This window comes from Sus scrofa, chromosome 11 (assembly GCF_054392235.1).
Source record: "Sus scrofa isolate SSC_HxYL_T2T_F1_AM1 chromosome 11, Sscrofa_HxYL_maternal_Yorkshire_Landrace_v2.0, whole genome shotgun sequence".
Taxonomy (NCBI): domain Eukaryota; kingdom Metazoa; phylum Chordata; class Mammalia; order Artiodactyla; family Suidae; genus Sus; species Sus scrofa.
This window is the reverse complement of record NC_139393.1, coordinates 80,685,762-80,713,194: the sequence shown is the minus strand read 5'-3', so window position 1 is coordinate 80,713,194 and position 27,433 is coordinate 80,685,762. Positions and strand designations below refer to the sequence as shown.

The 27,433-nt window shown below is 42.6% G+C and overlaps 1 protein-coding gene across 10 annotated transcripts in view; it reads left to right on the top strand.

Annotated features, from left to right (window-relative positions):
* LOC146398709 (uncharacterized) overlaps positions 1–27,433 on the top strand; it is an 843,865-nt gene that overhangs the window by 452,332 nt on the left and 364,100 nt on the right. For 3 of the 10 annotated variants that reach the window (XR_014819890.1, XM_084982274.1, XM_084982273.1), the window contains one exon: positions 10,351–13,111. The exons of the other annotated variants lie outside the window; for them this stretch is intronic. Coding sequence is in view for 2 of the 3 variants with exons in the window: in XM_084982273.1 (XP_084838399.1) it covers positions 10,351–10,381 (31 nt within the window). In the remaining variant the exon portion in view is untranslated. Of the gene's footprint in view, positions 1–10,350; positions 13,112–27,433 lie in introns of those variants that run through there. 10 annotated transcript variants of the gene reach the window in all.

Sequence of the window (27,433 nt, the reverse complement as noted above, 5' to 3'; positions counted from 1 at the left end):
ACTGAAGTGCAAAGTCCACGAGCTGGAAAGATCTCAGCATTGGTTTCATTCTGTCACTCTTTCACACATGGAAACCGAGCCCCAGCACATCCCAGTGGGGAGTGGAAGCTTACCTGTCGTGATGGTGACAAAGCCCTATGGTGAGGGTAGGCGGTTGAAATTCTTTGACACCCCCCCCCACACACTGTCTTTCCATCACATTTGTTATGCTCTCTCTTTAGGAAGATGGAGTAAAACCTTGAACCATCGGCAGTCTGTAATACAGGCATTTCTCCTTTTATTGTGCTTCAGATCGTGGGGGGTTTTCTCTTTTTTTTTTCTTTTTTAACAAATTGAAGCTTTGTAGGCACCCTGGTGTCTAGGAAGTCTCTCAGGGCCATTTTCCAAAAGCATTTTCTCACTTTGTGGGACTCTCACATTTTGCTAATTTTTGCAATATTTTAAACATGTTCATTTTGATCATATTTACTGTGGTGATGTTTGATCAGTGATCTTTGATGTTACAGCTGCAGCTTGCTGAAGGCTCAGATGATGGTTAGCATGCTTTAGCAATAAAGTCTTTTCAAATTAAGGTGTGTATTTTGCGTTTTTAGACATAACGCTACTGCATACTTAATAGCATATAGTGTGAAAATAACTTTTATGTGCACTGGAGACCAAGAAATTCAGGTGTCTTACTTTATCACTATATTCGCTTTATTGTGATGATCTGGAACTGAACCTGCAGAATCTCTGAAGTGTGTCATGCCCAGGTTCCTGGTCCTGAGGTGCATTTACCCCAGGGAGCATCTGAGACATATAGAGGAATCTTGGGTGTGATGAGTGGGAGTGGATGGTACAGATAGTTCAGCTTATACAAAGGCAAGAAAGTCTGATGTGAGCAAAACATTTTGTCATTTTAATGTGTTGACTCTAGTCTGATTGGCTCAGTGAATGGCAGGAAATTTAGAAATGCTAAATCCGTTATTGTTTTTTGCCTCTTGGTTAACTATAGTGAGTCAGATTGTGTAACTGTAAAGTTTCATGAAAGGAAGGCATGGGTTCAGATAGTTTTATTTTCCTACCCTGGGATTTGCACATTGCCTCATGCATAATGAGCTCTGTCATTCTCTCTCTCTTTCTCTCTCTCTCTTATATGCAACTGGTCATCCATATCCGTGGGTAACTGTACCGTGCATAAAGTTTTACATAAAGTTTTATATAAGGGACTTGAGCATGTGTGGATTTTGATGTCCACCAATTCCCCTTGTACACCAAGGAACTACTCTCTCTCTATACACACACATACATTATATATAAACACACACACATTTATATCATATATGCCACATATATGGTATATTTGCATATACACGGTGAGGAAATAGTTGAAGTGTATGTAAGTATGTAAATATGAAGTATGTAAATATGAAGAAAGTACTTAGTGACACGTGAAAGCTGCAGTAGAGCTTAAGGACATGCACAGATTTGTCAGAAAGCCCTGTAATTGAGTAAAAGTGATTGAAATAAAATTCAGGATCTCCCAAGCCCAATAATTTTACTCCAAGGTATTGATACAGAAGAAGTGTATAAACATGTGCACCATAGAACACACTCAAAATGTCCGTGTAACCTTACTTTGGAATAGCTTGAAGTTGGACACAGTCCAAATGTACATTTACAAGAGACTGGATTAGTTACGTTATATCTATATATTAACATTCTGTAATGCAGTGCAAACGAATGCATTGTTACTGTACCCAGCACTATGAGCGAAACTCAGAACTTCTTTACCGGATCAAGCCAGAAACAAATGAGAGCGCTTTATATTACGGCATTTACTTAAATTCAACTACAAGCAGACTTATACTATGATGATAGGTGTCAGATAGGGTTTACCTTTAGGGCTTTGTGTAACCAGGAGGAAGTCTGGGAGAAACTTCTAGGATGATGGTGATACATTATTTCCTGATTTGGGTCTAGTTATACTGACGGGTTTACTTTGACAAATTCATCAAGCTGATTGTGTACTTTCTGTTCACATGGAAAATTCAGGGACACCCATTTAATAGATAAGCTACTTTTCTTCTCTGTGCCTCAATTTCCTCATCTAGAAAATAGGGGCAGTAATACTACCTGTGAAGATTGATAAGAAGCATCCATCAGCATGTGGCACCTGTGTAAAATCACCTGGCACAGTGCCCAGAACATGTGTTCGGTGTGTGATTGGAGAGACAGTGGGTTTCACAGACGGACCAGTAGGGAGAAGACCTGTGATTACCTAACAGTGCTTTTAGATTCATCTAGGCCTTGTGGATAGTGGTTATTATTGATAGTGTCTTCAAATGGCCTGAAATATCGATGAAACAGTCTTGAATTAACATACAGTATCTGTGTTTCTATAATTCTCTAAGGTATATTGATTGATATTTTAAATCTGGTTCATTCACCCACTCATCTGTCTAAACACGCATTCATTCATTCACCCTAAGTATCTTTGAGGGGCCGCTGTGTAGTGTCCCGTGTACTAAGTGTCGGTACCACCAAGTTCACTGAGATTCTGCAATGGAAAAATAGGTGAAACCCTGTAGGAGGGAACTCAGAGGATCAGATTTTTAAATTGTACAGTAAAAAAAATCTACAAAAGGGCAATAATGATAATCTCAGAAGTTTCGAGCCCTAACAGTGATACTTAACGGTTTTAGGGGTATTTAGAAAAGAATCCATGTGCTGTGATGACTTTTTGTTCACGGTGTTTTGATTGATTGATTATTGTGGTAAGCAACACAAAATTTGTCGTCGCAGTCATTTTTAAGTGTAGAGTTCAGTAGTGTTAACTATATTCACATTGTACAGCAGGCGCCCAGGACTTTTCGTCTTGTGGAACTGAAACTTGACATCCATTGAACCCCAGCTTTCCATTTTGCCTTTCCTCAGATCCTGGCAGCCACCATTCTGCTTCATGTCTCTTTGAGTTTGCTTACTTTAGATTCCTCATAGAACCGAGATCAGGATTGTTTTATTTTATTTTGTTTTGCTTTGTTTTGTTTTATTCAGTTTAGTTTGGTTTCGTTTCTGGTCACACCCATAGCATGCAGATGTGCCCAGGCCAGGGACTGAACACAGGTGGTGGCAGCAACCGGAGCCACTGCAGTGACAACTCCATGTCCTCAAGCCGCTTAGCCCCGTGGGAACACCATTGTCTTATTTTTAATTAAGTGTGATACCAAAATTACCCCACTTCCCATCAACCCATATTCTTAATTACTGTGGTATTCTTTAGAGAGCAAAGGCATTTATGGTGATAGAATCAGAGGGGCTAGAGAGTTTAAATGTCAGGGAAAAAAACCGTCCACCATATTGGCAAGATCATAAGATGCTTCTTCCTAAGAAGTTTTGCGGTGTGTTGACAGCAGAAACCAGAAGACAGGACCAGTGCGTGAATGCAGGTGAACATTGAAGACTAATTATTTGGTAAAGTAATGACAGGAGGAAGAAAGTGTGTGTGTATGGAATTTATTAAAGAGAAGACTTAATTCATGGATGTTGTCGAATACTTTCAATGAAAACTGTGCCCTGTCTCCCGTGGTTATGGCAGAATACCAGTGACATCATCGCAAGTCTTTGTAGGGGTGTGGGCCGTGTACATAATTTGTGCTCTTAAGGTTTAGATTTTTATTAGTCACCAAGGAAGAACATCAGAGTGTTGTCTTATTTAAAAAGTAAGCAAAGGTATAAAACTATAAAACCCAAATGTACAAATAGTCCTACCTGTTTGGAAATGATTCCTGGATTATGTCGGAGCATCAGACACCTGAATCTGTAGGCATCATTTAGTGCCCTTCCTCTCTCTCTTTACCCAAAACAGTGTTCTGCTAAATTGAACTTTGCCATGAGAGTGCTTTATCTGGAAAGATATTTAAGAAACCAACATATTTTTAAAGAGGAAAGTCGTGTCAGAGTGTCTTCTTCAAGGGAGTAAACCTGAACATTGTTTTTTTGTTCTGAGAGCTGGCCTCTTTCATTTCACATGAGCTGGCTTGCTTTTACCCTGGGGCTGTGCTTTTGGTAACTACCTGTGTTTTCTAGTTCCCCTCTGCTGCCAAAAGTTGAGTTGACCTTGAAACTCCTTATTAGGAAAATCAGTGACTTCATAGGCAAATTTCATGGATTAACTTTGTTCCTGGCTTTTTATTTTTTAAACTTCATTTCACTTGCATCATTTTCCTGATTTTTAAAGACATTTTATCCTGCTTCTTTATTCATAAGGCAAACTAAGGTTTTTGTTCTATTTTTAGGAAAAGGCTGAATTTGGAAGCATACATAAATAAAACAGAATAATGAATAGGCATGACGGCACTAAAGCACTAGATGCTCGGTGTTTGGCTTTGCGTTTTGATGTGTGTGCTGTTTCTACCCCACCTGTTGGCCTGTGATTACTTTCCAGTTAGTCTCAACTTGAGTCACACCTCAGGCCACATTTGGACAGCACCACACGACACAGGGGGCCGGCGGTTCCTTGATGGAACTGCATCCGCTGAAACCGCCCATCCTGATCTTTCAGGCTGCTACCTGCACTTTGTCTGTGTCGATGAAATTAAGTGACCCGTGGCCGGATCCCTCCCCCTTCTTTCTTCCTTTGCTTCAGAGAATTCCAAAAGAAAGAGAGAAGGAAAGAAAAAAGGAAGAACAGGCAGAGAGAAAACTTGGCTTTTCTATTCAGCTGACAGATGATGCGTAAGATCTAGGCTAAAAGGGCATGTGCCGTCGTCCGAAGCTTTGCCAGCTTTTTCTTTGTTACTATGCACCATGAACATATGCTACCTAACCGAACTGCCACCGTGCTGTGATGCAGTGGATACGAGCACAGACTGTAGGAACAGAACTTAGGGGTTCTAGTCCAGAGCCCGTGTGTGTGTGTGTGTGTGTAGGATCCATTGATTTTTCACAACTATTTGCTCTCAACTAAAGAGCATGCATAAGATCATATAACATGGATGCCACCAATCCAGTTTGTAGGGCGATAAGGCTCATGTTAGGGTGGGCACGAAGGGTCTTCTGAGATGGACAGGGACCCAGAAGGCTGGCAGAGGCACAGAATGAGTAATCAGCTATTGACATGTATTTCACTGTCGGGAAAGATGCTGCTCGTGAAGGATCTTGAAATGGGAAAAACAAACCAAACCCAAACCCAAAGAGCATCGTGTCTATTTCAGGATACCTTTTGGTTTCCTGTTTTAACTCTTTTTGAACTAGGCAGAACTTCATAAAGTGTAAGTCACTGACAGTTGTTGAAGTGAAGTTTGTCCAGAGAAATGCAAGTGAGTCGTATGTCGGGAAGGGCCGGCCGACCCCGGACACCTCTCCCCAGATGCACTTGCGTGGAAAAGCCAGTTTTGCATCTATTTGTAAATTCATTTCAGTATTTCTTATTTGCCTGTGCAGGGGAGGAACATAATTTTCCCTCTTCCCTTCTGGGTTCTTGGCTGAGACACCCCTGAAATAAAAGGCAAATTAACAGGAGAAAAACAAATAGATATTTAACAACATCTATACCTCCTGTGTACTTGGGAGAGGCCCCAGAAAGCTACCATCTCCAGCTAAAGACAAAGGCAAAATGCTGGGGGTGGGGGGCATAAATGGGGGTTATCAGGAAAGACACAGTAAACGGGGCACGGTCGGTCTGCAGAGCTGAGCCTTCCTCGCTGATGCGCTTCTGGTTGTAGTCACCCTTCTCCTGGTTACCGAGAGGGAGGCGTCCTTTCAGATGGAGGGTTCCTTTACAAATGTGTCTTTGACAAACGGGCAACTTCTCTGTGTTCAGAGATCCCCCTGTCTCTACAGCCTCTCGAATACAACCCACATGCCAAAGAGACGTATTTTAGGATGGCGAATTCTGCTTCCCTTCACCTCTTTGTGTATGTGTTTGGTGTTTGGAATTGCACCTTGAACTGATTGTGTCATCTTAGCAGCTCCCTCATTAGTGAAGAGGCAAATACAGTCTTTGGTGTGTTCTTTTGATATGTGTATGGGTTTCATGATCTCTTTTAAAAATTATCTTTTAACACCGACGTGTTTTCTTTGGACAATGCTCCTCTTTGTACTTCTTAAATGTTATATTGAAGGGGGATTTAATAGCCTTATGGCAGAGATTTATTTTAAGTATTATTTTATATGTGTCTGTTTTTTAGGTAAGAGCAACACACACACACACACACACACACACACACACACACACACACACATATGTTATGAAATGTTGCCTGAAAAATAGAGCATTCAGTGACAATAGGCGGTCTTTCCATCATGTGTATTCTATAAACCGGTGGCATTAAGGAAACTTTAAAAAGTGCAGATGAGAAAGATTAGTGACTTACAGTGCTGAAGAGAGCATCCTTAAAGAAGAAAAAACCTGGACAGGAGAGTGTGGCCAGATGAAGACAGCCCTTCGGTGAAAACAGTGTTTACTTTACAAGGGTCAGCAAGCAAATACTAGGTTTTCTTGGCTAATTGCTGGAAATTTCTTTGAGGAATGGCTGTCTTATGTTACTCAAATGATATACAGTACACTTTACAATGTATTATATTTATGCTCAAAATTACTGGAACGTAATTGTATGAGCATCCATGTACTGCATCTCTGGAATCCATGTGCAGCTGAACTAGAAAGGAGACCGAACTGGTGTCCTATGTTCCATTGGTTGAGGGCCTGACTAAGGACTCCCACCTGCACGTCAGCAAGTCAGATAAGGGTTTAAAGACAATCCTCTTGTTGCGTCTCTGGTTTTACTTGTTCTTATATTAACGGATCGTTTCTGTAATGTCAGCCAGTCAGGTTGGGGGTCTCTGCGACAAGGCTTGGAATTTCTGATAGTACTGTGTGGTCTGCAAAATCACTTTGTTCTTTGAATTGAATTAGTTGGCTTTCCATGAAGTAAAAGTAACAGGTGATTTCATATAAAAACCTGGGCTTCCAGCCTCTCTTTAAAAATTATAAAATTCCCAGCTCTGGTCCGCTTCCCCCTGGTGATGCCATGTGCAGAGGCTGCATTTCCCAGGCTTCCCTGTGACTTCCCTGCTCCCCGTGGCCTCCTGGACTGAGACTGACCATCTAGCATTTCCAACGATCACCTCCTTCTGCTGCTGTTTTTCCTCAAGTTAGGAAAAAAGTGAACTATTTCTTTACTCATGTCTCTGTCAAAAGCGAAAAAAATGAAAAGACTGCCGGGCGTGGAAAAGATGCATGATGCATAGTTTCATGAACTAATAAAGAAATTTCAATAGAATTTGTTATTGAATTAAATTAATGGTGCTACAAATGAAGCGCTTTAAAACAGGTCGGCGGGGATGCGTCTGTCGCTCTCGCCCTGTGTTACTGCGGACCCTGCCTGCTCCCGAGGCCCTTGAGTTTGCAGATCCTGGTGCAGGACACAGCTCCAGGGCTCTCCGTGCCGAGGCTTCTGTGAGTTTGGTTTCGCTTGAATTTTCAGCAAATCATTAGTTTATCTTCAACAGGTAAAATCTTGATTTTTAGAAATTGAAAATATTATATTACTCCTCTGCTTGGGCTGCCCAAACAAAATATGACCGGCAGGGTGATTTGATGTACGTGTATTTTCTCACAGTTCTGGAAGCTAGAACCCCCACATCAAGGTGTCACAGATGCAGCTCCCGGAGGGGTTTCTTCCTGCCTGTGCTCACTCACCTTCTTCTGTATGCAGGAGACCTTTATCTATTTCTTTGTTTTTGGGCTCAGAGGAGAGAAAGCTCAGGGTCTCCTCTGACGGGGCCACTGATTCTCATCATGGGGGCCCCACCCTCACGGCTCCATCTTACCTCCCAAATGCCACCACATAGTGCAGTAATGCCAGGGTTAGAACTTAAGCAGATGAGTTTTGGGGCAAGGGGGAACACACAAACCTTCGGTCCATACACATTAAAATGTATTGCATTCAGAACGTGTGAATAAAATCTTTTTTTTCTTATCCCGAAGGGATTATTATTTCCATATATTTTAGTATATTTATTTAAGTTAAACAGGCTTGTGTTGCTTCTCTCTTGCTTGCCTTCACCACAAAGATTCCAGCTTATATACACAATCACTGCAGAATAGGTTAATACCAAACTACCACAACAATATTTTTGTGTAGCACAATACATGGTAGGTGGTTAGAAGCTGCCCCACTTTGCGTTTTTCGTTTAAAATGTATCAAACCTAATTCAGCAAATATAGTTTCACCTGTGCTGTACCTTCAAAAGGTATTTTTCTTAGGGAGTTCCCATTGTGGTTTAGTGGCTTAAGAACTCAATTAGGATCCATGAGGATGTGGGGTTGATCCCTGGCCTCACTCAGGGGGTCTCAGATCCAGCATTGCTATGAGCTGTGGTGTAGGTGAGCAGCTGCAGCTCCTATTTGACCCCTAGCCTGAGAAGTTCCATATGCCACAGATGCTGCCTTAAAAAGCAAAAAAAAAAAAAAAAAAAAAAGTATTTTTATTTACTTGACCTATTGAATTCAAATTTGAATGATTAAGCAAACTTTTCAAAATGTCCGCAACATTTATAGGTAGACACTGTGATATTTCTCCAACTTTATCAACCAGAGTCACCTTGAATACTGCGTAGAAGAGGACCTCAGTAACTCTCGGGGGGTCCATTTCACGAATGCATATTTGTGGCCGTTAGAAAATTATTTTTATGTTTATTTGAATCAATTGATCCATGCTCAGGCTAGTAGTACACCACCAATCCGGTATATCCCTTTCCGACGTAATAGCCCTTCACATCTTTCAAAGCAGTTTTTATGCTTCCTCGTGTTCCTGTTTCTCCCCTTTCTCCTCCAAGGCTGCGCGTCTTTCCAAGCTCCCTCCTCAGGCAGGCAGCCTCTGACTTCGTCCACGACCTTTTGCAGAGAGCCCGGGCCGTGCTGCGCAGCATCGTCCCGTCCAGGTCCCTCCGCCCACACTGCGGCCGAGGCTTCTGATGTGGCCTTTGCCACCAGCTCCTCAGAAACAGGACTTCCCCTTCTTGGCCCTTCAAGGAATGTTTCTAGGTGCTGAGCCCGTGTGCCCCGATTCTGAATTTTAAGTTGGTTTTCAGAGTTCACTTGAGAACTTTCAAATCTCATATGTTCCAGAGTCCAGAAGAACCTTGAAAGCATCTGGCGATGAGGATGAATGTTCCAGCTTCGCTGTGTAGTACTTAGGCGGCTTTCTGTTACTTAACTTCCTGGGGCCTCTTTTCTCTTCTCCAGTCTGGGACTAGTGATATCATCTCCCCCTACCTTACAGAATTTTTGTGACAATGACGTAAAGAATGCCTATACACGTTTGTTGAAAAGGATACAAAAGACCAGATGAACACTGGTCTGTACATATATTCCCTGGTGCTGTATTTCCATTGCACTCCTGCAGTGCCCTCCTCTTCCTGTAAACCAGACTTCCTGAAAGAGCTGTGGTGTGGATTCTTCCAGCACCAGCCAGTGCTCTGACTGGATGGCTAACAATTCCGTTCAGTCCTGACACTGACAACCCAGAGTTAGCAAAGACCCCACAGAAGAAGGGCTCCGTCCCACAAGACAGCCCCCCACATTAAATGCCAAGTGTGAAAGGGGTGGCCAGGCTGTGTGGCCCACTCTGAACTTGGGGTTTCCATGATTCCCTTTCAAGTTTGAGATTTTGCTAGAGTGGCTCATAGAACTCAGGGAAACTGTACATGTAACAATTATCCACTTATTATGAAGGATGCACGTCGCGAACAGCCACAGGGTAGAGAAAGAGGACCAGGTGTGGGGAGGGAGGATGCCTGAGGACCGCTGGGTCCTCCAGGACTTCGCCACCTTCCGGACACAGCGGTGTGCCCCCAGGCCCAGAAGCTCTCCGAATCTTTGTGTTCCAGAGAATTTTTATGTTTCGTATTCCTGTATAACCCAGTAACCTCCAGGGAGGTGAGGGGGCTGGAAATTGGCTGACGGAAAACTCCTACATAAGCAGTTCCAAATCCCACCCCATCCCCTCATTAGCATAAGTGCAGGTGTAGTGGAAAGGGGCTTAAAGGAGTAACAGAGGCACTCCTGTCTTTCGGGAAATTCTGAATTTTAGGAGCTCTGTGCCAGAACCTGGAGACAAAGACCAAGTATACATTTTTATTACAGCACAGCTGTCAGTACCTATTTCCAGCATTTTCTTTTCCTCACTCCTGAACTGATATAATCTCCCTCTGCCCTCACTCCACTTAAGCGCTTCTGTATTTTTCTCTCCTCATCCTACAGAACCTCTCAGGAGCATTAAGAGCAGTCAAGCCTTCATCTTTCTTGAAAGCTCGCCCTTCTTTGCAGATGTTAACATCACAATTTCCTTGTTTTCCTTCTAGGCTCCTGACTATTCCTGATCTGTCTCCTTGAAGGCGCACTAACAAGGGGAGAAATGAGATGTTACAACTGGTTCCCACGAGAATTTGACGTACAGAGATACATATTCCCCAGGGACACGATGCTTTTGTGTTTTACCATGAGCAGTAATTATTGGCATGCCTTTGGAAGGAAACATTTGCATGGCTATTACTTTTTTACAACTCACATTCTCTCTCTACAGAATTATAGAACAACCAAAGATGTACACGCTTAAAGAGTCAGACAACCACCCAGAGGTTCTGCTGGACTAGCAGCATTTTACTGAAAGGACACCCAGTAATTCTGCCCATTTTCTGACAGTTTCCCTACTTGCAATGAAATTAATCTCCGAAGGTGATTCTTGATGACGAAAAGACAAGTCTCATCAGATTTGACCTGATTATATAAATAGGAGAAGCAGGATTTAAATTAGCCTTATGGGCATCCTTGCGACTGTTTGGTAGATATAAATCCACAAATTATTAAGGTACAACTGAGGCCAGGAAATAAAGTTATATCTGGGGGTTTTCACTCGGAATCTTGGGTTGGGCTTTTAAAAGCTTCTACTATTTGTCTTCCAAGACCAGGAAACCAGGCTTAAGCAACTCTTTCCACCAGACTTCATTTGTATTTCCTATACATTTGGGTGAATGCCTCCTATTGGCTGAGGTTGGCGATGGACCAGGGAGTGACCTTGTTATCATCTGAGGCTGAGAGCCCTGAGGCTGAATCAGGTACCCGGATGATTTTTCAGGGAAGACTTTGGGCTTTGGCTCCACACATGAATTCAGCCTTGTTACTTAATAGGGGACTTGTCAGGCCTGATTAAGTAAGAATTATTTTCAGGTAGGACTCTCCAAGTCAAGTCTTGGTTGTGCATTCAACGTGTCCACTTATATCCTATAAAAAGGAAGCCACATTCTTAGAGGGTCTATGCAAATACCTGCACAGTTTTTCCATAAATCATTAGGAGACTTAATAAAATCTCTGACTTCTGGGGAATCACTGAGAATCAGACCTTTGAAAAATGTTTCATTTCATCTTCAAAAGCAGAGCTTATGAAATTAAGGATTAGATGTGCTTCAAAAGATTTGTTTTATATCCTTTGGAACATTAAAACCACATGAACAATATTCCAGAAAACTTCCATTTCTCTTAGCAGTTCACACCCAAGTAAAAAATTTTTCTTCTGCAGTGTCTTGCTTTCAAGAAAGTGGCCTGCAAAGCCTGACTGTGTTTATGGCTACTCAGAATTGTTAGGCAAGGTCATCTCAGAAGTCTGTACATAAGAGGGCATTCTGGAAGTATTAATAGTTAAAAGTCTCTTGTGTAGACCTTTCCATGAGGCTTTGAGACTGTTCTTCTTTATTAAAGACCAAAACGCTGGTACGAGGCTTATAAATCTTACAAGAAGCATCAGTGTAGGGAGTTCCCATTGCGGCTCAGTAGAAACAAACCCTACTAATATCCAAGAGGAACAGGTTCAATCCCTGGCCTTGCTCAGTGGATGGAGGATCCAGCATCACTGTGAGCTGTGGTGTAGGTTGAAGACAGGGCTCAGATCCTGCGTTTCTGTGCCTGTGGTGTAGGCTGGCAGCTGTGGCTTTGATTCGACCCCTAGCATGGGAACTTCTCTATACCTCACCTGCAGCCCTAAAAAGCAGTTATATACCTAAGCATCAGTGTAAAAAGAAACCACCTATAGCTGGTTAAAAAGTAAAAAGTGGGTGTTTTATTATAATAAGCAATAATCTCAGAGTGAGAGAGGGGAATTCTTTATTGGATGTACTACACAGCTGTTTCAGAAGGGTTCAGTAATGTAGCCTCTGAGCTGAGACAATATCACGGATAGCCAGAGCATCGGTAACTCTCCAAGGCCTTCCCATAAATTATGTAATTTCTGAAATATTTATATTACTAGTTATTATGAACTGAATCATGCCCCTCCTTCACATGCTGAAGGCCTAATCCCATTACGGTATTTGGTAGACAGGGCCTTTCAGGGAGACGGTAAGGTAAAATGAGATAATGAGGTTGGGCCCCTTGTGCAGTGTGATTGGTGTCCGTAAAAGGAGAGAGAGGCACCAGGATGTGCACCTGCAGACACATGAGAGGCAGCCACGTGAGGACACGGTGACGAGGCAGCCGCCTGCAAGCTAAAGAGAGAGTCCTCACCAGGAACCACACTGCCGACACCTTGACCTTGGACCTCTAGCTTCCAGAACCATAGGAAATGAAATTTGTGCTGTTTATGCCACTCAAGTTCTGATATTTTGTTACAGCAGCCCGAGGAGACTCATGCAGTAGTATTTCCTGGTCAAACTGCATCTAGCAAAGGCCGAGCCTCTCTTCTGAGTTGACAGCTCTTCCCATGTTCTTCCTGCCGTTACTTCTAATGTGCCTTTTAATAAGGCGAGAGAACAAGCCTTCGTGGTTTCTTAGGGACCTTTAGGAGATGTCAGAAATCTTTTTAGATTTACAAAGTTTTATTTTATTTTTTCTTAATTTAGGAGATATAGTCTTAGGCAAAATTTAAAGAATTGTCAGAGGTGATTTGAACATTGGGCCAAGATATTATAGGCATCCGAGAAAGGATACTTGTTTGAGAAATTAATCAAAGTGAAAATAAACACTTGTATGTAAACATGGAGGATAATCCCGTTGTACATAATCTTAGCTTTTTCATAAACTAGAAAAGGTTTTTCACAATAAAGGATATGTCCACATCTGTTATTCTGGTAAGATACAGAGTCTCTATTGCGATTTACACAAAAGTTAAAAAAAATGACTTTTCCCATTCTAGTCAAGTCATGAATCAACAAACCAAGGGAATAAGTAACATCCGAACTAAGTGAAACTTGTCAAAATTTAAAATATTCGATTTCCACGTCAGACCTAGGTTTTGTAAACAAAGACATATAAAATTCACTTTCCAAGTTTTGTCCTTAACTTTTCTTTTTCTGAAAATATCACATTACTTGAAAACAAAAACTACTCATTGTCCTTGGAAGACAAAAACCCATGCACTTGTATTTCTCTGTTATTCCTACTATAGACTCAGTTGCCTGTATGATTCTAATCAATTCACAGAAAAGTCTGAGTTTAGGTGTGGTTAGTGGAGAACTGATACCATGCCCTGGTACTGAGCATGTTACCAAACACATGTAACGCACCTTTCTACAGCCTCACGCATCTCTGCACACCTGTCTAAATGACAAAAATCAATATGCTGTTTAACCTGATCCCAAACCAGAGCTTTCTGTGTAGTATATTAAAACAAAAGTATGTAAACTTCAATTTATCTTTAGTAGTTAAGACTTCACCGTTGCATCTTAAATAGAAATTGTTTTGCTTTCTATGGACTTCCAATATTTAACTCAGTTTAATATTAGCCAGGATCTTAAGCAACCTAAATAATTTGGACATTAAATGTCACACTGACGCCTTACAAAACAATTACTGTTGATGCAGAGGTGATATTTGCCAAATGTAGAGCTGATCATTCATCGCACTATTCAAAGCCAGTAATGATGTCCCGTTTTTCTTGGGTAAAGAGCCAGGCTCTGTGCCTGGACTTCGAGGTTCTCTTGCTCTGCTGCTGTCACCGCTCTCTTCTTCCCTCCAAAGTTACTGTGAACCAGCCTCCCCTTCACATACTGGTTCGAGCCACATTGGTTTCTCTGCAAGTCTTTCAGCTTCTTCTCACCATGGGATCTTAGAGATACTCTTTTCTTCCCTTGCAGTTTTTTGTTGTTTTTAACTCTCTTGGTTTTCTTGGTTCATACCTATAGTCATCAAATTTCATTTCATTTTCTTATCTCATCAGGGCTCTTTCTTTTTTTAAAAAAACATACTTTTTAATTAAAGTATAGTTGATTTACAGTGTTGTGCTAATTTCTCCTATACTGCAAGGTGTTGCAGTAACACACACACACCCTTTCTTTTTCTTTAGGGTCACACCTGCAGCACGTGGAAGGTCCCAGGCTAGGGGTTGAAACAGAGCTACGGCTGCCAGCCATAGTCAGAGCAACGCTAGATCTGAGCCGTGTTTTTGTGACCTACACCACAGCTCATGGCAACGCTGGATCCTTAACCCACTGAGCAAGGCCAGGAATTGAACCCATACCCTCACAGAGGCCAGCGTTGGGTCCTTAACCCACTTAGCCACAAAGGGAACTCTTCGACTCAGTCTTAATAAGAACGTGGGACTGATCATATCGTCTTCACACAGAGGTTCTTTGAGAATTACTTTGTGAATTCATTCCGGTAGTTGTCTGAGTACTGCTCAGCCACTGCAGTATTAGCTGTTATTCCAGTTTCCTTTAGCATCTTGGTTGTTACTCCCTTGGGCTTGTAGAGTATTAACTGTTTAAAAGACATCCCTGACTTTTCCTGTCACCTTGGCTCATCAGTTAGGACCAGCCTCATCTGTTGGAAGCAGCAACTACTACTGTCATTTATCTCGGGCCACCAGGAGCTCAAGGATAGGCAGTCAGAGTCAATGACAGCAGGAAACCAGAGCTTTGTGGCTTCCTGCAGTGGATATAGAACTCTGAGCAGGGAAACCAAGAGAGCCTGGATGTAGCCTTGGTAGACTTTGGCTTACACTATGAGGAGGGAAAATCAAGTTTGTAACTCTCACATCCTCTACAGTAGAGGCAGACAAACCTCACTAACAGCAGGAAAGGAAAGAGGAGTTGGATCCATCGAATCAGAGTGCCTGCTGCATATATCCTGGTGTAGGAGTGTGTTTTTCCCCAGAGGTGATGGCCATGCCAGCCTTTCAGTGGGTTGTGTCTCCAGCTCCTCGTCTCTGAGATGTGTGGGAAGTTAACTTTGCCTCTGTTGTCGTTAATACACCCCCGCAAAGCTCCAGCTTGAAGATTTTGTGAAGTGGGCATCGTGGCCTTTCTGTTCAGGCTCAGACCTACGGAATGGGTGAGGCACACACTTGAGCACAAACGCCAATTCAGAGCTGCTGGGAAGGAGCGTTTTCAAGAAGAAGAAATACTTCTCATTTTTGAACTGCTTAGGCAACTCTTCCTTCATTTGTAGAGTTCTGAAATGGCAATTTGAAGAGAGAAAAAATATTTTCTTTTCTGAAGGCTGCCAAGAATAAATCTCTTCTCATTTGTTAAAATAAGGAGAGGTAATAAGTTAAAATAAGAATACCCTGACCTTATTCTCGAGCCCAACTTCCTCCAGGGAAACACTTCAATTGAAGGGAAGCTCAGTGATGTTTGCAGTCACTGCCTTTTTGTAGGCTCTCGTTATCTTTCAAGTTTTATTGGTAGTAGAGCTTATTAGTTGCAAGGGAACTTTTGAAATGTGTTACTGAACCCTTAGGGGGGTCTCTCACGTCATCTGGCATTCTCCCAAGGGAATCCTTTGTGGATTCAAACCAGCCTGGGTAGCAGATACTTTCATGCTGTCAGTCAGACATGAAGCTTGCAGGAGGAGCACCGTGTACTGTTTTCATAGGAAAATGCAGACCATTGTCATTTAGTAAATACAGCGTCATATGGACTGAAACCTCCCACTTTCCTCACTTTCCTACTTCAACACTCTGTTTTCTGAAGCGACGATTCTCCGCTCAGAAAATCACTCTATCTTAGGTAATAATTCAGTGTAAAGGACGGATTCTATAAATATCCAAATATCTGAGACAACAAAGCCCAAGCTGTTTATCCTGAAGCTGAATTAGCACCTTTGACTCCATATGCTGCTGCTAATGACCCAGAATCACTCGTTTAATGTAAATACTCCTTTAAGCCTCAATATTTCTTGTAAACTCAGATTTCATGTCTTTGACTATCTCTGTCAGAGTAGAATAAGAAGAGATTTTACTAAAAGTAAATCCCTCCTTTGTCTCTTTTCTTAATAATTTCTCCCTTTCACAGTTAAGCTATTTTCTGAATTTGTATCTTTATTCTGCTTTTATAAATATATATGTTTCAGTTTAGAGTAGAGGAGATGCCTTCACGTCACAGGTGTGCGCTGTCAACAAGGCTTCCCGCCACCTGTTGACCCCGAGCGCCTGTTTATCAGGCGTTCCCACCACTACTCTTTCCCCTGTTTCCACTCTGTACATTTTTGGAAGGAAGTCACTAATGCTGAAGGAAAGGAGAGTTTTGCTTCATATCCTTGAGAATACAATATCAATGTAGATTATTTGGAATTCGTCTGAATGAGGGATTTAACTCGTCTCCCCAATTTGTTTACTTATTTAATCATTTGCTTATATTAATATGGCTTCATGAATCTTTATTTTAAACCTTGGGCTATAATCCAATCCTACTTTATTTATTTTTGCTCACATTGTTCCAGTTTGGCACTTTCAGCTGGCTACTGTGTCTTCTTCGCCCCACCTCCCTCTTAGACTTTTTATTTAAAAATTTTTCTTTCCATTATAGTTTATTACAGGTATTTTCTCTGACCACAATGGTATGAAACTAGAAATCAACCACAGGAAAAGAAATGAGAAAAAAATCACTACATGGAGACTAAACACGCTACTGAAAAATCAGTGGGTCAATGAGGAAATCAAAAGGGAAATTGAAAAATACCTCGAGACAAATGATAATGAAAACACAACTATTCAAAATCCATGACCGAGTCTTCTTGACGTGATCGTGGGTTTGGGGGATGTACTTTCTCACTATCTAGCACTTCAGGCTATTCCAGGCTCATCTTGTATATTATCTAACCTAACTGGAGAGCTAGCCATTTCTCCAAGGTTGTGACAAGAGCAAAATGTCATAAGTCACTGTTACAGTTTAATACAAAATAGTTTCACTGCCCTTAACACCCTCCCCACCCCCAGTGCCTCACCTGTTCAGCTCTGCCTCTCCCTGGACCCCCTGGCCACCACTCACCTGATACTGTCATTGTGATGTTGTTCTTTCCATAATGTCACCAAAATAGAATCTTGCAGTATGTGGCCTCTTCAGACCGACTTCTTTCACTTGGTTATGTTAATTTAAGATTCACCCAGGAATTCCCACTGTGGTGCAGCAGATTAAGGATCCAGCATGGTCTCTGCAGCTGTTCCGGTCACTGCCAAGGTGTGGGTTTGATCCCCAGCCCGGCACAGTGGGTTAAGAATACAGCGTAGCTGCAGCTATGGCGTAGGTCACAGCTGCAGCTGGGATCCAGTCCCTGGCCTGAAAATTCCATATACTATGGGTGCAGTCAAAAAAAAAAAAGGTTCGTCCCTATTTTTGCATATGTTAATAGCTCATTCCTTTTTTTGTCCCTGGACAGTATCCATGGCATGGAGGTACCACTGTTTGTTTATCCATTTACATCTCAATTGTTACAAGTCTTGAGTAATTGTGAATACAGCTGTATAAGTATCTATTTACTGGGTTTCATGGGGACATGATTTTTCAAATAACTTTGGATAAATACCTTGTGGTGTGATAGTTGTTCTACATGGTCAGACAATGTTTCACTTTGTATACAATAGCCAAACTATTTTCCAAAGTAGGTGTACCATTTTGAATTCTTATCGGCAATGAATGAGAGTTCTCACTCTACATTCTTTCCAGAAATTAATATGTTCAGGTTCTTTTTGTTTTTTTTTTTAAAGGATTAATTATTTAGTTTTCTTTTTTTTTTGGGGGGGGGGGGGTCTTTTTGCCTTTTCTTGGGCCGCTTCCGAGGCATATGGAGGTTCCTAGGCTAGGGGTTGAATCGGAGCTCCAGCTGCCAGCCTACACCACAGCCACAGCAATGCAGGATCCGAGCCACATCTGCGACCTACACCACAGCTCACGGCAATGTTGGATCCTTAACCCACTGGGAGAGGCCAGGGATCGAACCCAGATCCTCATGGATACAAGTAGGATTCCTTTCTGCTGTGCCACAATGGAAACTCCATTATGTCTGTGTTGTGGTTGTGTTATTTGTTTTTAGTTAAGTATTACTGATTTCCATGTAACGTAAAAGTCACGGAGGAAGATAATTAACAAATATAAATATAATTACAGTTCTGGAGACAACCATGGAAGACACAGTTGAGAAAAAAGGAGTTGGTTTTTGGCCATGCTGGACAGAGGACACTCAGGCACGCACACCCACATGCTGAAGTGATTAGCACCTCAGCTGAGCTCACATACGTAGGACAGAGAGAGAGCAGCACTGAGCCACTGGGCAGGGGTACACTGCTGCTCATTCTGCCATTGGCATTTCTCTTCCGTTTGGCCGGAAGTGTCAAGTTTTCTTGAAAAGAATAGCCCATTTGCATGCAAGAAGCGTTTCTAAAACACATGTATTTCCACATAGATTCTATCCTAAGTCCCACATGCTCTGGGACAGGAAGAGTAACTGACTTCAAAATGAGACACATGGGACCAGTCTGTAGAGCCTGCAAGCCGTGCAGTTGTCTCCCCTTGAAGTTTCTTTTTTTTTTTTTGTCTTTTGAGGGCCGCCCCCGCAGCACATGGAATTCCCAGGCTAGGGGTCTAATTGGAGCTGTAGCTGCTGGCCTATACCATAGCCACAGCAACGCAGGATCTGAGCCACGTCTGCAACCTACACCACAGCTTATGGCAATGCCAGATCCTTAATCCACTGCGTGAGGCCAGGGATCGAACCTGCAACCTCATGGTTCCTAGTTGAATTCGTTTCTGCTGTGCCATGATGGGAACTCCTCTTCTTGAAGTTTCATGAAGGCTGCTCTGTGCATTTTGGGGCCTTTGCATTCATTTTAGCACTTGGAAAGAAGGAACATCAAAACATGTACTTTTGAGCAAGAAGGAGTGGTGGCGGGGGTTGGGGGAGGGTGCTGGGAGGGGCCTATCTTAAAAATAAAGCTAATATAATTTAATGGTTTAATAACCACAATGAGTCTTGCTTTAAGCCTCAAAATTTTATGTGTACATGATTTACCCTATATGTAGCTATTGCATTCTAATCATACTGTTTTTAGACCTATAAAGAAATCTTAGAGACAAATGCAAATAATGTAAGTTCTACTAATTCTGTAGCAATAGAGTTGCTAACTATAGCTACTCTAATTTAGTTACCTTTTTTTTGGGCCATGGTGGCAACATGTGGAAGTTCCCAGCCCGAGGATTGAACCCATGACACAGCAGTGACCCGAACCACAACAGTGGAAACACTGGATCCTTAACCCACTGAGCCACCAGGGAACTCCTGAGTTACCCTTTTTTTTTTTTTTTTTTTTTTTTTTGGTCTTATTGCCTTTTCTAGGGCTGCTCCAATGACATATGGAGGTTCCCAGGCTAGGGGTCTAATCGGAGCTGTAGCCGCTGGCCTACACCACAGCCACAGCAACGCAGGATCTGAGCCACGTCTGCAACCTACACCACAGCTCACAGCAATACTGGATCCTTAACCCACTGAGCAACGCCAGGGACCGAACCCGCAACCTCACGGTTCCTAGTCGGATTCGTTAACTGCTGCACCACGATGGGAGCTCCCCCCAAGTTACCCTTTTAAAGTGATAAGACTTGGTCTGTTGTATAGCAAAAATTATTGCAACATTGTAAACCAGCTGTACTTTAATAAAACTAAAAAATGGAAAAAAATGAGATTTTCAGACTATTGCCATTATAAATCCTATGAGGGAGAAAGTTTTTGTTCTTTGAACACTGTATATAATGTATTTCCTAAGATACTGTCAAGACCTATCCCATGAATATTTCATAGTCTCCATTGCATAAGAGAATGTCTGTCCTTTTTCTCTCTATTAACCATGAAATGTTATGTCATGCTGGGGACTTGTGTTCTGCAGCAGTGGTAGAAATGGATCATCTGCAAATGGCACGTGCCTCCTATTACCGAAGCAGTGATTACAAAGTTGCTTTTATATCTGGGTTATTCTTATTCACGGAGATAGGATGGATTGGCTTATGGTTCGTCAGGAAGGTAGCTGTGATGTGGTAAAAGGACTCTGGATCTGGGATCACAGGAGCTCCTCATGTGGTTCAGCACAGGAGTGTGAGAGGCGAGCGGTAGCAGTGACAGTGCAGGGCCCGTGCTGTTCACCATGGACCTGACGTGTGAGCAGGGCCCTGGGGTCATGAGCTCTGCCTTGGGCAGAGAGCAGCGCCGTGTGTGGAGAACCATCACTTTCTAAGGAAAACTTTCATTTCCAAAGAATAAGGGACAGTCAAAGAATCAGAACTATTTCTTATTTTTTCAGTGGCTTCACTACTATCCAGTTTCTTGGCCTTCTTAGTCCATAGAAGTGGAGACACCAGATAGGAAAAGTCAGGCAAGGCTTTACTGGGGCCCCTGCTGCAACAGAGGGGAATGAACACAAGCAGGGGCTCCCTGGCTAGCTTGCTTCCTGGAGCTCCCCAAAGGGGGTTGGTGAGCTGGTTCCTTATATGAGGTGAGGGCAGGGTTGGGTCCAGAGTTTGAGCCTCGGGGGTGGCTTAGGTGCTCTGCCCATCCCTCTGGTGGCATTGTGTGCAGGGGGCATGTGTAGTGCCCTGCTTCTGCTCTTGGTTCTTCAGAAGTGGCAGTTGTGTTTTAGGGTTTTTCTGTATCTTGTTGTCCATAGTTTGCCCCAACTACCCACGCATGCAGTTATTTGCAGTCCTTTACAGTTTCTTTGTATTTCGTTGCTTGAGATGTTTGCCCAGATGCAAGAACTGCAGCCACTGCAGCCAAGGGTCCAGGTCCCAGGACCTAGCCTGTCTCAGCTTTGATCACATATGTGTTGCTGTTTTCCCCTGGTGACAGGTTGGAGACGGGCAGGCAGGACCAGGCGGAGGCTGCCGCTGAGGACTGCAGGCCATGAGGGACCCAGGCCCTGTCTGTCTCCACATGGTCGTCCTTGTCTTGTCCTTGTCACCTCGTCCCTGCTCTGCCTGCGGCACTGAGCCTGAATTCCAAGCAGACAGAAGAGGGCAAAGGACAAAACGGGTGGCTGGAGACACCCTGTGATTTGGGGGGGAGCTTTTTATTTTGAAATAAATTTAGACCTGTGAAAAAGTTGTAAGAAATAGTAGTTATTTCCTGTGTACCCCGTTCCCAGCTACGCTTGATGTTAACACCAGGAAGTTAGTTTTCATTATGACTAATTGTTATTAGTAGCACTGGAACTAATTAACTAATAGCTATTACCTTCAACTCATTGTGCTATTAGTTACTGATAATATGATAGTACTAAAAATATAAGATAAATTCTATAATATAAAATATAGTAATATAAGATACTTATAATAATATCCATATTTTAGTTAATAATACTAAGTTACAAACCTTATTAAAATATACCACTTTTACCATTAATGTCCTTTTTTCCAGCTCCACTTTCTCCAATGCATTTATTCATCCAGTTTTGTCTACTTTGTCCAATCTATGCCAGACACTAATTCTTCCCTTTTTTTTTTTTTTTTTTTTGCCCTGGAAAATTTTGAAGAGAACCGGTCAAATATTTTAGAGAATCCCCCTCAATTGGGTTTGCCTGACATTTTCACATGACTAAATTGAAGTTATGTATTTTTCCAAAAATTCTGCAGATGTGACATGTGCTTTTGATGTCACATAGTTAGAGATAGACAAGATGTAAACCTGAATTATCTGGTTTTTATGGTGTTTGTCAGGCTTACATATTACTTGCCCCTTGATACCATGCGATAAGAAAAACACAACTCTTCTTTTTTTTTTTTTTGCTTTTTAGGGCCACACCCATGCCATATGGAAGTTCCCAGGCTAAGGGTTGAATCTGCAGCTGGAGGCCTATGCCACAGCCACAACAACGAGCCGCATCTGCGACCTACACCACAGCTCATGGCAACACTGGATCCCTGACCCACTGAGCAAGGCCAGGGATCAAACCGGCATCCTCATGGATACTAGTTGGGTTCATTACCACTGAGACGCAACGGGAACTCTCAAAACTATTTTCAACTTAGTAATTTATAGGTATCTTCTGGAGATATATTTTAAGGCTATGGAAATAGCCTATTTTTCATCATACATTTGCCCATTAATTTTATCATCAATTGTTAGCCTTTGCCTGCAACAAGTATTTTTGCAGTGTTGGTTTAATTTTATGACTTCTATGAGTAGAGATAAATGAATCAAGGAGAAACCACGAAAATCGAATTCATAGCTTAATACTGAAATATATTAAGATGTGGCAAAAAAGAGGGAGGTGATTTGGTTTCACCGAGGGAAGCAAAGAAAGAGTGAGTAGTGTGAATTTCTCATCACAAGGACAGTATTCTTGCGTTTTCTAAATGTGCAGACAACCAAAGATATGGACAAGAGAAAGAGCCAGGTATATTTGCAGAATTCAAAGATAGCAGAATGATGTAGATGCATCCCACGGTCAAGGTCCAGTTCCAGCAGGTACGCCAAAGTTGATAAAATTTCTCAAGGCATGTACTTTTCAATCTTGGCAGAAAGGGGAAGAGAAAGACAGTGTTTGTGACAGTGTGGCTATGGCGAGGAGAAGAGAAGGCTGTGGTTCTTTATTCCTTCTAAATCACCATCACACTGTTTAAAAAAGTCAGATGCCTGGGGCTTTCATTCATTCTTGGCCAATGAATTCGAGTAGAGGAAAATGATGTGCAAATTAAGACTATGTGGCAGCCGTCAAAGTCAGTAATCCACTCCAGGATTCCAAAGTGGAGTTTTGGGATTGGTTCTCCTTGCAGGAATGGGTCCGCATTTGAGAGCAACGGGTAGTATTAATAGAGTTTATAAACACCCTGGTCTGAAAGGCAAAACGTTGTGTGTCACATCGGGCTGGTGGTGTTAATTCTACATGGATCAACCACAGTTATTTCCTAAAACAGAAAAGACATGACACTGGGTGAGCCCAGAGTCCTTTCTTGTGTAAACTCTAGAGAAGACGTTCATCATCTTCCTTGGACCCCTCGTCAGGGAGACTGGTGAGTCTAAATAGCTTTGGATCATCACAGGATCCGCAGGCGTGAAGTTCATCCACTGGACTCCATATTGCAGAAGGTCCTTCTGACTCTCCTGTGGGACATCATTCCACCCTCTGCCACGGCGCAAAGGGTCCACGTATCCTGTGGGCCAAGCCCGCAGCCAGCCTGTGCCAGCTTCTGCACCACACTCCAGGACGATCCTGCTGACAGAGCCTGAGCTCATGTGCAAGAGCAAGGAGCCCTCTTGGGTGGAGTCCCCTTCTTGAGTTCAGACCACACCATCACCAGCCAGCCTGTGCCTCCGAGGGGATAAGGACGGGACATGGACACAGAGCCCCACCTGCTGAGGGAGACGCCGGGAGGAAGAGCAGAGAGCTACCTTCTGTGTGTGGGTGCATGGATGTGGGGGGTACAGGGGGAGGCTGCCTCCTTTTAGACCACCATGTTCCAAATGGGAGACCACACCTAGTTCAAATTATACCCAAAGTTCTATTCATCGAGGTAAGAGAAGAGCATATAGCTTATTTAACAGGTTCTAGCTTTGTTTTCCTAATGCTATATTTTGAGTAGTAAAATATACATCAAATATAAATATGTATAAAACGTACATAAAATTGGACTCTTTCATCATTTTAAGTGTGCTATTCAGTAGCCTTAGGTATTTTCACAGTCACCAATATCTATTTCCAGAACCTTTCCATCTTCGCAAAGACAAATTCTTGTACCCTTGAACACTCTCTCCTTGTTTCTACTACCCCTGGTCCCTGGAAACTCTCTGTTTCTTATGCCCTTAGGAGCTTCCTGTTCTAGGCACCTCCCCTAAGTGGAATTGCATGACAGTTTTCCGTTCGTGTGGCTTCTCTCACCTTCCACAGCACTTCCGGGGTTCACTCATGCTGTCACGTGCCTCAGAGCCTCATTGCCTTTCTGGCTGCCACCCTATGTTGATCTGTTCATCCCCGGATGGGCCCTGGAGTCCTTTCTCCTCCCCTTTAACTGCTGTGAATAACACTGCAGTGAGCAGCGCTGTCTGTGCATCTGAGTCTTTGTTTTGAATTCTTTGGGGTATGTACTTCAGAGCGGAATTGCTGGGTCATATGGCAACTGTATGTGGCACATTTCGAGGAATTGCCAAACCAGTTTTCTTGGTTTCGACTTACACTGGTTGCACTCATGGGGTGTGGAGCTCCACGGTAGCTCTGAGCCCTGCAGGTGTCGAGGGTAGGGCCTTATGAATTAAGGCGAGGGCCTGCTCGTCTGTTCGTCCTCCCAAACGCTGTTCTCTCCTCTTCTCCTGTGCTTCCTGCATCACATAAATGAGAAATCTGGGTTTCTGTCAGTGTTCAAGTTTGGAAACTTTTGTATCATATAAAAAAATTCCAAGTCAAGCCGTTTTATGGTATTTTAGATCTGGCTTAAACCAGGAAGTAATAGGAATATAAAAAGAAAACTTCATCTTCGAAGGTTTTCTGCACTAAAGTACCTTGGATAAAAATGAAGCCTTTAAAAATTGTGAAGTTCATCTGTCGCTGACACTGATTTAAAAAAAAAAATATTCTACTGCGAGCTTCTTTCGAAAGTAAAGAACTCAGTTCCCCTCCAAGGCTTTGTAGAAATTCCTTGTCTTAAATAATGTAGCTTAAAAAATGTATCTTTTAAAACCAGGAAAGATGTCAGAAAGAAATGTGAAGGATGAAGACAAGCAGAAATTAAAGGAAAAGCGAGCGCTCGGCTCGCAGGGAGACCCAGCTCACACCGTTTGGGTCCAGCCAGAGCTTTTCAGCCTTTTGAAGCTCGCACGGTGTTCTGATCCCTGACAACCCACATTCTTGAAAAATTAACCAGGAAACTAGCGTGAGTGCAATGTCTCTCCGTTTGACTGGGAGAACAGAGAGCCAGGGCTTGCCGCCCTCAGAGAAGGCTTTTTCATCAGAGTGTCTCTTGATCGTGGCTTCTGACCTTTCCTGACATCCCATTGTTTTCTCACACTGGTCTTGAAAGAGCGTGTGGCTCTAAGACATGAAGGATGAATGTCTTTATCTTGCGTGGCATGGCTCATGTCAAGATTTAGCCCTCGTAAAGGCACCTACGTGTGCTGGTGACAGACACAGAGCGATGCTGATTCAAACGTAGTTTCTGCTTTTGTTAAACTTTTATTTCAGAACAACTGGAGACACATTCTGTCACTGCCCCGAAGATGTCTACCTTTAAGTTCATGAGTTATTCCTCAAAAAATTGTCTTTTTCAGATAAAGAAGTATTTCTTCAACGCGTTTCTTCCTGTGTGTCTAGTAATGACACGGTGCATCTTGCACCCACAGGTAACCTCCCGCCCTGCTTTAACATTCTCAGTTTCAACAGTCTAAGCTGTCTTGCTTCAGGGATTATTCCCCCCTATGTTCCATCGGGGGCTCCGTAAGGGAAGCTATAGGCAGTGGCAAGAAGGAAGGATACAGAGATGCAAACCACAGCCGCTCAGGAACTCGGAGATGCGGCATTTGTATCTTCCATGTGTCATGGAACTTTGTAGTGCATCTAATTTAGGAGTCATCATTGAAAGAACAAATATCAATAATTATTCTAAGATATGAAATGTACAGTGTGATGCCTGAGAAATTCACAGAACTGAGAAATGAAGAAATCTCAGGCATGCACATGCCTGAAAGCCGAAATTATACATTACACGGCAGACACGGCATCCTTTTGTCTGAAAATCCCTGCACCGGAAGGGGGGGAAGGCAACATGCTTTCTTCTGCTATAACACACACGTCAGGAAGTGGTCTGTTCTCAAACCGGCACTTTATACTTCCCATAAATTTTTGTGTATCAATTTTATGACTGCAGTGATATTCAAACAAGCATTTATTAACCACCTACTGTGTGCCAGGAATTTTACGTAAGTTGGAGCTACATAGGTGTGTGTATTTATATGAATATGTGTGTGTATGTGTACATATATTTGCACGTATATATGTATCTATGTATATACACACTCACACACATGCACAATCTCCTCCGTTACTCATTGTATGGAACTGTGGAACTCAGTGGAATCTTGAAGTCTAAAAGGGCTACCCCATAATCTAAATTTCTAACATAACATCACCTGAGAAAGCATCATTGAGATTTTAGCGCAGTTTCTAGATCATTTGGGGGTGTTCTGAAGACTGACGTCATTTTAATGGAAGAGGTTCTTTGCAAACAAGTGTCTCCTTTTTCCCATTCGGAGTTGTGTGTTTTATGCAACAGATGCATTCTGCGTCGCAGCCTTGCTCCTTACTGACGAGTGAATTTCTAAAAGGGGCCCGTTCCTCACCATCCCACCTCTGGCCCAGGTCGCGCCGCTGCTCCTGTCTTTCCCCCTTTCTGGCCCTGCACCCCAAACCCTGTCTTCCGCTTCCCACGTCTCTCAGAGCTTTCTTTCCACCTCCAAACCTGCCGTTGAAACTCAGAGTTTGGCTTTGCACCTAAATACCCTTTTCCTCCTATTTTGAACACATTACTTAACACGTTTTAAAAGTTAACTCTTTTTGCTACACACACTATTTTTCTTGAATCTCCTTTTTAAAAATAATCTTGAGTAAAGTATAGTCAACATTGTGAGTATTTATTGTACTGATCCTTTTCTTATATTTTCCTCGAACTAAATCATGGGTGATTCACTTTGAAAACGAAGTACATTATGATATTTCGACACTATTCCTGGCACGACGCCCGAATTTGCGGAGTGCAAATTCTAGATCATACAATTTTATGAATTTGACTGTTATCATGGTGTTTATATTTAATAAATAAATGTTATCTTCGACACTTCTTTTCTGAAATACACACAAGAACACATGCACATTCTCTACATGGCAGCATAGGATAGAATGAAGCAAACAGAAAAGTTTCGCCGTATTGCAGTGACTAAGTCTCCAAAATCTATTGACTTGATTTGTCAATCAACTCATGGGTAGTAAAAGGGTTGAAAAGACCAGTTTGAGGGCCACAGCCACTTCAGCAGACGCATGCGGTCATGCTTAGATCCTCATCATTTCGTCAGGGAAATATGCACAGCTAAGAACTGCAGCTATGTGAGAACCCAAGCCTGTTCAGTTATTTAAGTCAGCGTGGCAGGTGGATGTGGAGTCGGAGACGTCGGCTGGTAGTCTGACTTCTCTTTCCCTTGGGAGGGTTGATCTGA